This window comes from Aplysia californica, unplaced genomic scaffold (genome assembly GCF_000002075.1).
Source record: "Aplysia californica isolate F4 #8 unplaced genomic scaffold, AplCal3.0 scaffold00245, whole genome shotgun sequence".
In the NCBI taxonomy this organism is placed as follows: Eukaryota; Metazoa; Mollusca; class Gastropoda; order Aplysiida; family Aplysiidae; genus Aplysia; species Aplysia californica.
In genome coordinates, this window is record NW_004797515.1 from 311462 (window position 1) to 322756 (window position 11295).

Genomic DNA, 11295 nt, shown 5'->3' on the forward strand with positions numbered 1-11295 from the left:
ATTTTTTTATTTATGAACGAATTGTCAAAATTCAAAAACTGTGTTACTTAGCAGAGATAAGGCTATCATATGCACATTGTTTTGTTGGCTTTAAAGCAAAAAAAAATTTTCATGGTTCTTGCTATTGCATGGCAAACTGCCTTACCACCAGAGCCTCACAATCCCAGCTGACTAGGGTTTGAGGACCAAGAACACCGTACTCGGTGGTTTCCACATGCTGTAGCAACCAGGCCAATATAATGACGATCTATTGCCATACGCCCTGGTTGCTTACAATTGGCGTGCTGCCACCAACTTCGAAACCACAGCCACGAAGAATGCCGAGATCTTCATCTGTTACACATGACATGCACCATATTGCACACTGTTACCATGGAGAACAGAGAGAACCACTTTAAGTGGTTCACTAAAATCCTCTTGCGTGTTCCGGTTATGGGTCCTTGAGCCCCAATGCTTTGGCTGCTAATACCAATGGGGTATACGCCCCCTATGCTAGAACACCAGTCCTTTGCAACAGATTTTACTGGGCTACATGTAGCAGGGATTTTCCTGGAAAATAGAGGCATATAACATTTATTTTTTGTAGCATTGCAATGCCAATGAAAAATTGATTTTTCGCTCTAGTTTTAGCTCTTTATTTATTTTCTGCCTGAGAAAGAGGTCCATTCTAAACATTATATGTGCTATTTTTTCTTTTTTTAGTTGGTGTGTACTGCTATAATCGGGCAAGGTCTGCTCTTACTCAGATTATTTATCTCTACTTTATATGATGATAAAAAATTTTTAAAATAAATCCGGTAGAGAGACAAAATGAAGTAAAAATAATGTTTTCAATTACTTATCTTTATAATAGTTGTTTCAACTTTATCAAAGCACTTTTGTTTCAACTGTTTTTTCTATTTAACCCTATCCGTTTGCTCTGGGGTCATTTTGTACCCCAGGGGTTGTATTATTCACATTTTAAAATACTTCTAGTAGGAAGATCTCTTTGAAACTTTCAGTATTTCTCCAAAAATCATTTTGACAGACCACTGTGCGAAGCGTACGACTCGGATTTAAGAGTTAATTTCCTCTTTGGAAAGTGGTGGCACAGAGTTCCCCACGTCGTATGGATACGATAGTAAAACATGACAGTAACGTACGGATAGGGTTAAAAAAACTCACCAATGAAATGTGCTGTGATATGTTTTCACTTAAATTTTTTGGAAAGTCCACAACTGTAATTGAGAATAGATCGTAAGATATGTTGTGTAGAATCAAAATACAACACCAGACCATGAACATACAAGAACAAAGCGACTAGAGACACATCTATAGGGCCCTTGGATACTATGCACAGTAATGTAGCCCTCCTTCATGAACACCTAATCCATGTAACCCTTCTTACCTGAATCCATCAAGCATGAATTAAGTGTTTCAAACTAGAAAAATTGCCAGAACCCTGGTACTTTTGTGACTATTTCCATCATGTCCACTGCTGCCACTTAGTAGTGTCAGAGTAAAAACAATAATTGTGCGGGAGTGGGAGAGCTAACAAAAATTATTTTTTTCAAATAATTAAATCTAAGTTTGTTTCAATGTTGAGTACTTGACAACCCTAATGTGCCTTTGTTGAAGAGAGAAGATCAGATATATGCTTTCTTAAGGGTCTCAGGAGAATATTATTATTCCCTTGCACTTGCTTTTCTGGTACATAACTTGTTGGCTTGGGGAGAAAATTGCCTACTGATGCATGAAAGTTCAATAATGCATTATTAGAAATGCGCTTAATGAATGGTGTCCAGTGATATGTTATCAGAAATGCTTTATTTTCCACAGCCAGTTTGCTCCGGCATGTCCAACACAGAGTAGCATTGTGCCTCAATGCAGGGCTCATTGTGACTCTACTAGTAACTAAACTTATTGTAGAGGCACAGCCTGGCTGTGGAGCAACCTCAAAATGTGGCTCAAAGTGTTCTTGCTGATGGCCTACATCCTCCTGCTCTTCGTTTTGTCCCGGGTGCTGGAGGCTCTGTCATGGTGTGAAGTAGGCTACGGAGGAGTCTTGTCTCGGCAGTTGCTGGACCCCATGGCTCTGTCTGTGGCAAAGCTGAAAGCCTTGTTAGAGCAGAGAGGCGTCAGCTATGAGCATGTGGTGGAGAAGTCGGAGCTGACCAGCTTGGTGGAATCTTCTGGTAAAGAATGTTATACTTTTCTACTAATTCTTATATTGTTAGTTCACTTTTTACACCTTCATTGTTCTTTGATCAAGTTTGTTTTTCAGATCCTTTTTTTCTTCACAATTGTTGGGGTATTTTTTGTTAGTTTAAAATGTGATTTTTAAAAACTCATTTTCTTCTGTGAAAAGTCATGACAGCTGGGGTCGTTGTTAAAACTTTTTACTTTAGATTTGTAATGTAACAGATGAGCAAAGATAGGCTCCAATCAGATTAAATGGAAACTGTTTTTTGCTCTGCACTTGGCTTTGGCAAGGGAAGCTGCATTTATATTATAATGATGTAGAGTGAATATTATTGCCAAATCGTCAGTGTGCTACAATGGTGCACTAGTCTGACTTATTACAAACTCTAACTGACACTGACTTTCAGTTACTCATTTTTAAGTGTTATGACTGGGTTCCTTTCTAGATGCTACTTTATTTATTAATTTTATACTGCCTGTCTGAGACTTTTCGACTATTTTCTTTTTAAAAAAAAACAAAAACAGACTGCAGCGGTTTCAAAATAGAGCTGGCAGTCGATTTTTAGAAAATCCCAAGAAGAACACATTACACCTTTATTAATAAAGCTACATTGGCTACAAGATTGTTGACAAAATTATTCTTTTTTGTCACAAATGTATGAACAACGAAGCACCACAAATTCCAAAAGATTTTACTGAGCCAAACAGATTAGGCAGACATTTATTTAAAGAGATCTGCAGATTAGAATCTCACCTGCTGTAAGGTTGATTATTTATTTTTTAATGTAGGCGTTTTATAATTGTTTCATCAACACAGTTTAGATTCAGGAAGTAGGTTTTCAACACTGCGCGTCAGGGCCAACCCAGGCTAAGAGGGGTACTAAATATCAGCAGAAATACCAAGATACTCATTAAAATTTCTCCCCACTCAGGAATCAACCTTGGGTCTCCTGCATGTGATAGTGAAGTGCCTAACTGCTATAGCGCAAATGCTGGGGTGGGGGGGGGGGAGTGTTCTTCGTATGCCCTCTAAAATTTGAAACTCTCTTCCAAAACAAATGTTTTTTATTGTATCATCAGAGAGAGAGAGAGAGAGTTTTTTTTAACAAAGTGTAAAAGCACATTTGTTCAACACCATCCTCTGGTAGTGAATTTTGTGTCATTTGAGAATATCTGTGGGGCTGGGAGTTTTGCGTGTGTGTTGTTAAATGGTCTCGCCATGTGCATTTTCTGTCCTTTGATTTGTCATTTACGAGTGATAGTTTAGCATTTTGCAGCACTTACAACTCTGTCTTGGGATAAGGTGCTATGTAAATATTATTAATTATTATCATTACTATTTTATGTTATTTCATGCAAGCTTAATACCATACACTGCCAATTGGATTCATCGATTTGAGTAGGGGTGAGCCAGATTTTCCTTCATGGACGAGGCAAAAGCTATAATTTTTAATTTATATGGTGCGTATAGCTGTCCTCGTGGTTTTATGCACCCCGCATAATTTAGCAAAATTTGATCATTTTTTTTCATAATTTCTGATTATTTTCCTTTATCATTCTTTGTTAAAATTTACAGAATCGCATAATTTCACATTTTTGGGCTCAGTTTGCATAATTTCAGAATTTTTTTTGCGTAAAACCATGGCTTTATATAGTTGAACAGATATAGTTGAATGGGCACATACATTGAAAATAATTTTTTAACAGGTCAGCTAACAAGTGCTGAGGTTGAACTTGCAACTGCCGAAGAGAAAACTGTTGTCCAGACGAACTTCACCTCTGGGGCTCACTTTATTGAGCAGGTTTGTAGTACTTGTCTGTTCTTATTTTTTCTTAGGATTTGTAGGAAAAGAAAATAAATGCTCGAGAGTGTTACAAGTCAAGATTATATTATTATTATTGTTGTCCTCCATTTTCCCCGGTGTCTGCTCTTGATTTATTACTTTTAGTTTTAGTATTCGTAATAGTATAAAGTGAGAGAGAGAGAGAGAGAGAGAGTACCTATTTTTTAGGTAAGCTCGAGATTCTCTTTACGTTTATTTACCCCATTTTCATGTTATCTCAGATATTGCTCTTTATTGGTACAAGAGAATATAGGCTACTAAAACTAGTAGAGGTTAATTTATATTGTAGATCTACCTATGAGTGTATGTAATGCAGTTTTATATCAGTTTAAATGCTTAATTCATAGTACTCTTGTATTCATGGTGTAATATGCATATCATCATTAATTTTACTGTGAAAGTATGAATTTCTGATAATGTGTAAGTGTTATTTTAAAGAGCGTCTGTACGCTCGTTCATTCACTTGTATTTTGTGTCAAGATGAAGATATTGTAAAGCACGTAGAGCTGTATTGTGTGAGAATAGGTGGATTGAAATTATTTGCATTATTATTAATTCTCCAAGTCTGACTTGTTTCAATCTTATGTCATTTGTGATGACAGTTTATTTTGTAATCCCCATCGATTTTGCTGCAATAGAGTTTTACTATACTCATGACAAGATCTCTTTGCTTTCATTTTTTAAAGTGTTGCCCGTGAGAATTTTATTTTCATCGTAATTTCTACAAGGTGGAGGATGCCAAAGACAGCGTGTGGCTGGTTCAAGTTGTGTTACATCAAGACCAGCTGCGCATTGTTGGAGATGCAAGATGGAAGGCTGTCAGGCGAAAAGTTTCGAAGTTTGGTGTTCACACTGGTCTTTTAGACTGTTCGCTTGATATACGGTAAGCGTTATCAGTTTTAGTTTGTGGTGGATTTCATCACCCATTGTCAAAAAAATGCACTATTTGGAAGTGAAGAATTTCTTGCAGCCTTGTTTTTCTGTCAGGTTTCTTGATCATCTCTATTTTTTAAGAATTTTTGAAAAGAAACTGGATTCATTATGTACTATGATGGGTAATCCGTTAAACTTCTACTATATGGGTTATTTCTCCGAAGTTCATGGCTACTTTCCGTTTCATCTTGTATAATTAAGTAAGAGCTGGTGACAAAGAGAAAAATCTAGATGGTTTATTATCATCTTTACTGTGATGCTATTCTAGTACCATTTTGATCCTTTTCCTGACTTGTGACCTTTACCCTTTCTTGAAGTGCTGTATTCAAACTTGGGGTAAACAGTCATCTGTATTGTCGAGAGTTGCAGTCAGGGGAATAGAAAGCCCGGTACTGGTTTACTGGTTTAGCTGACAGTCTAGCACAATGTTTCTGGTCTATTTGGTGGTCTACCGCCGGGCTGGTTTAGTTGGTCTACCAATATATACAGGTTTGGGAGTTCTGACAAGTATCAGTTTACATTTTTCTTCTGAGTTTGTACACGCTTGGTGATTTATCAATCCTAATGTTTACCACCTCTAAATTTTTCAAAATCTAACATATCCAATGCCTGGGCATTCACATCCTCCCGCCTGGTCTTTTGCTGTTGCTGTTCACTTGCCAATCATCTTTACCAGCTCAAAATGAAGCAATCCACTTACCCACATACTGCAGCTATAAATAGCACTGCCTTTGATGCTAATGCCCCCAGCACACTGTCATTACTACGTCCCTACAGGGCAGGTAGACCATTTCAATCGAGCGGTACTTACGGTAGTCCATCATATCGTGGTAGACCATCAGTTAAACCAGCACCAAATAGCTATTTATAATTTCGTTGTGTACCTATTATTGAATATTGACACTCTGAAGTTCTTCTCGATTTTATTATCACCATCATTTGTTTGTAGCATTAAATAATCTTTCCTGTCATCATTTTATCTACCTGTTATTTCTCTTCTTGCTCAGGTATTGTGACCAAAAAGGCTGGCGTTCCCCTTTCCTTCTGCTTGCTCTGCCAAGCCAGTTTGAGAAAAAGGCCAGCATAGCCATGCACAACTATTCTGGACCGGTCCGGGAAGCTGTTGTTATGCATTGGCTTAGGGATCGCCTTGCGGAGCGTTTGGAGCACATTACTGATCCTGTCACCTTTCATTACAAATGGCAGAACTTCACCAAAGATCCGCTTGACCCAGAAATTCATGCTGTCCTCTTCACAAAGGCTTCTCGTCCTCCTCTTTTCTACTCTGCTCTCAGTGTCAAATTTCCTGGTCGGGTTAAATTTGGCATTGTCAACCTGAACTCTCCAGTAATGAAGTTAGCTTTGTGGAACCATGTGTTGCAAAAAGAAAAGATATGGAGACTCCCTGCTTACGTTGTTTACTCTGCTGAAGGAAAGTATGTGTATGGTCACAAGGGCGGGGAACATTTCTCCTTTACCAGTATGGAAAGGTTCCTGAAATTTCTCCACCCTTGCCTTAATGATGTGTTTATAATAAGTTTTTGTGTTGCAAATATTATGTCCTGGTTTGAGCCTCTTATTTCTAATTGTGGAATTTTGAAAAGATTCAGGAAATTAATCTGGTGCACTTTTAAGTACAATATCATTGTCATAATGCTTTGGTTACCAATAATAGGTATATTTCAAATGCCGTATCTAGACCGAGTGCCTCTGTCATTTCTGAAATTGGAACGAATGTTTAGTACGTCATATTTAGGCACAATATTCCGGGGTGACTGTGCATTTTACTTTGACAGGCCACTGTACATTTATGTCACTTTTATACTTTACCTTGTAGCAGTAACTCTTCTTTGTAAAAGGTACAGAGAAAATGAAGATGAGGCAGAAGATTGGTTCAACTTTAGCCACATGGCAACATTAGCTCACCTGAGACCAAATGACTTCATAGAACCAATGCGGATCAGCGGCTATGACTTGATTGGAGGCTTGGAAGTTTTTGGCTCACGTCTGTCCCAACCATCTTTGTGGTTACAACCAACCATTTCATCAGAGTACATACAGTACCTCCCAACCTGGCGCTATACACCAGTGCCCATTGCCAAGCTGGCTGCTGAAAATGCAGCCCGCATGCATTCAACGCTGACTACCATTTGCAAAACGTCTAGCTCAAACACATGTTGTGTGGCAAGTTCGACCCACAACACTGAAACTGTTCACCATTGTAAACTGTCTCACCAGGATACTTTGAGTGTCCCTGCACCATCTTCTACTTCCAACCCAGAAATATGTTGTGTCTGCGCCAGTTGTTTTCAGTCTTCAAAGAACTTTGCAGTATCAGGAAATTGCCAGGTTCAAGCAAGTGTGTCGTCCCCAAATCCAACTGAAGCAACAGGCTCAGGTGCTGACCCACTATCTCAACCTCACTGTAAATGCCATCCTTGCTGTTCCCACCACACCCCTGCTATTGCGGCATATTCATCCTCAGTCACCTCTCAAAGTCAGAGTCAGAAACCCCCTTACGCTTCGATGCAGGAAAACTTAAGTACAGGACCATGCTGCTCTCCTACTCAGCCAACCAAAAACGAGTCTCAATCAGTCCCAGTTGGTCAGACCAGTGAAAGTCTAGGAACATCTCACCAAGGACAGTCAGCCCAGCTTTCGGAAAGGCCAGCAACAAGCAACAATAGCGGAGTCAGTGTAAGCACCATTTCCTCCACCACCCCCTGCAGCACTCTTTCTTCTAACGCGTCTAGCTCCACCAATTTAAATACTCTTATTCAATCTAATGGTTTCCCTTCCAGCTCCACCGCTGCGAGGGGTCTAGTGATTCGTCCGAGTGGATTCCCCCCTGGCTATGTGGAAAGTCATCAGTGTGTGATCTGTCTGGAGGAGTATGTTCCTCTCACAGTTCTGTGTGGGCTGCCGTGCGGGCATGTATTCCACGAAACGTGTATCTTCTCCTGGCTGAACAGAGAGAAACATTTTTGTCCGATGTGTCGATGGCCATCCTACAAGTTGCCAGAAACTGCTTCTGGTCGTATGTAACGGGGACATTCTTGTCTGCTTGACCAGTTGAAAAAGTATTAAGTATTGTCAGCTCTGAAATTAAATGCAACTGTCTCCCGGAGACTTGCTGTAAACTTCCATCACAACAACTGCCTTCTCCTTGATAGCTTGAAAATGATTATTTTTTTAAAAAATATCTTGCTTCCCTGAATCTTCTCCTCCTCCATCTGCTCAGAAGTACATTCAGATAGCTACAACAAGCTCTAGTACAAACTGAGAAATCCCCTCTAAGAGGTTACATATTCTGTCCTTCAGTGTAGCACAGGAGTCCATTTTCTGTCATCTTTTTGTCATTTTCAACTTTTTAATTTTACTACTACCACTGTTGATTGAAGCACTTGCGCTGTGGACATGTTTGGACTTGTTTTCCTCTAAATTCTTTCTTGCTGGGTCTCTCATTGTAGTTTCTAGATTTTTTCTTAGGCCATTCACTATAATGCACTTTCAGGCTCCAGTTTTTCATCTTAATGATCAACTAATATGCTTGAGGAAACTAGGCATTTACAGTTGGAAAAGTTCTTTTACCTCGACATTTATCTAGCCTTTCAGAACTTTTTTTTTCAATCAGATGCAGCAGGCTTTTTTTTTTTGTTTTCTTGGTTGGTCATTTTCCTCCCTCTGCTCCGTACAAAGACTGCATCCAAGGGTGAGGTACAGTTCTGGAGTCTGATCTTACTGAACGTCGCTAGCGCATAGTTCAGAGCAGGCGGAAATCAGTTTTTTATGGTAGACCACAGTGGCCAGTCCAAAGACAGTTAATGTTGGTGGCACTTCCTTCATCTTGTTGACTGGTCGAATCAATGTGAGGGGCTGTAGTGTTATTGCTGTGTCACCAGGTGCTTTTGAGTAATTTGAGGTGATGTTTTCTAGAAGCATGAGTGAAAGTTGTGAGAGCGGAATGTATCAATAATTTTCTAACAAGTAAAAATGGAAAGGCTGTATGAGACAAAATCTTGAGTTTCTTATTGTTGATCCTTTTTTGGTTGTCTCTTGTGATTAGCGCTCCAGCTTTCTTTTATTTGTTGCTATAGTCATAATTTACATGCTGGGGCTTGGACAAATGATAAAATGTAAAAGACTGTGACTGTGTGGTTTTAAAAATGAGATGTGTGAAAAATGTTTATATCCTTCATCGATTCTAGATCATTAAACATTCTTCCCACTTTTCTTCCTTGGTTGTATATTAACAATCATGTGGAAACTAAGGAAATAACATTAACAATATCAAGTCTATTCACACCAACCATACTTAGATCTAGAGATCCTTTCATTGTACTAGAAACACTAACAATATCTTTGTTAACTGAATTTGTGTTCATCGTGCATAATGAAATACATTTACAAACATGTTTTAAAAGTATTATTGGTATCAAAATAAGCTTTGCATGTTTACTTGCCGGAGCAGAGCTAATGTGATTTTTATTTCTTATTTCTGGTTTCATTTCTACTATGACAATTCTCAGTTGAAAATAACATATGGTTTTTATTTTATGTTCAGTATGTTTCCTAAAACAATTTACATGGTTGTCTGAGAAGAAAATACCTCATGCCTCCGATCTGCAGAAAAAAAATTGAAATCCGTAGTCATTGTTTGTGAAAAAGAGAACTCTGTGAGTACTGTTTCCAGTTAAAGACCGTGAGAAAGAATGCTGTTTTAAGTTTTCATTCTCAGTGTGTATGATTTGCTCCATTTGCAAGGGATTTTTAGTTTCACTTTATCTTTTTCTTTTAGTTTTGTTTTCTAAATTTCTGACACTGTCTAAAACCACCTGGTGTGAACTGACCTTCACTCATCCACCCAGTTCTCTTTTCTCACCAAACTCTTTTCTTAAGCCCCCCCCCCGTTTCCCTACACACTCGCACTCATGTGTGTGACTAGCCCCTGTCATCTAAGAAAAAGACAGAGGGGGGAAAGCCATGGTCTGTGTTCTTCAGAAGCTTTAAAAGTCATACCTAAACCCTCCAACAATGAGTCTATTTCCCTGAGAGTCATATTATAGTGGAAATAATTGAAGCATATTATCCTTTGGAGTATATATAGCAAATTGTCTTCGTTGAATGTGAACTAAAGGTTGTGTATTGTCTACGTATGTGTTTTCCAAAGCTGTGATTGTTATTTCTTTATTGTATTGCTGTTTAAGATCAATATGAACTCAAATGTGATCCAAAAAAGAGATAAACATGTGTATTTAGAGAATAAATGACTTTGTTAAGAAAGTTCAGGACAAATTTGGTACAGCAAATACATTGTACTAAGTAACTGCTTCCGCCCTGTGTATCACCAAACTTTGTACATATTTTTATGAGAACAACCAGAGACTCATTAATTTTCACCATACCCTATTGTTTCAGACATTTGGCCAACTAAAGTGACATCCTGAAAAGAAATATCAACCTTTCTGTGCTCTCTTTTTCTCAGCGAGTGGGGAGGGGGGGTGATACACAGATGTGTGTGTGTGTGTGTGTGTGTGTTTAAGGTAAAAAGATAAAAAAAACTAAACTTGTACATTGATAGCTTCTCCATGTATTGTTTCGGTTGCCCCTGTTTTTATCCTTAATTTTCTCTGTCAGTTGCTGTGAGAATAATTTCGCTTTAGGATCATAAAGTTGCTGTTTATTTCATCTTCCTCGCCATTTTAAGGACATATATTATGGGAAAAGAGCTGAACAGTGAGACAGTAGTCAGGCACATGACATTTGAGAAATGTTTCCCTAAAATGAACAAAAAGTCATTGCAACTATTGGCATGTATGTTTTGAATTTAATGGCAATCCCTATGATGTAACCCTGTATTTGTCAATATTTGCCAGAGAACTCATCCTCAACTCAAGCTGTGAATGTACCATGTACAGTTTGAGTAGACAATAGTGGAGAGTACTATGGAAGGGATTTAGATCTGAAAATGCGGGATTTGTCACCACATATCATGAAAAGCATTTCTAGAAAATTGTATATTCCATTCACTTGTGAAGTTTCAAATATTATGTTTTTCTGGTAAGTACGGTAAGATAAGTTGTGCTATCACTCAAATAATTACTTCTCACTGAGACCAAAAATGTAAAGTTTATCTGCACATGAAATTGTGCCTAGTCACATGTCTGGTAAGATGATAATACTGAACTTTGAAATTTCTCATGTATTCTAATTCTACATTGTCAGTCAACTTATGTGATATTACTACTGCATTGAATAAACCAAATGTAGCGATGCAACTAAGAATCTATGTTAATCGCATACTTCCAGAATTAAAATCTGCATTCATGAAACAGCA

General features: G+C 38.2%; 1 protein-coding gene across 2 annotated transcripts in view; it reads left to right on the forward strand.

Moving 5' to 3' along the window:
- LOC101849543 (E3 ubiquitin-protein ligase RNF103) overlaps positions 1–11295 on the forward strand; it is a 14132-nt gene extending 2837 nt beyond the window's left edge. The window contains exons 2-5 of one of the 2 annotated variants that reach the window (XM_005100348.3): positions 1819–2174; positions 3889–3983; positions 4754–4908; positions 5966–11295. In XM_005100348.3, coding sequence (XP_005100405.1) covers positions 1940–2174; positions 3889–3983; positions 4754–4908; positions 5966–8003 — 2523 coding nt within the window. In that variant the 5' untranslated portion in view covers positions 1819–1939 and the 3' untranslated portion in view covers positions 8004–11295. The remainder of the gene's footprint in view (positions 1–1818; positions 2175–3888; positions 3984–4753; positions 4909–5965) is intronic. The other variant, XM_035970272.1, reaches the window with a different exon arrangement.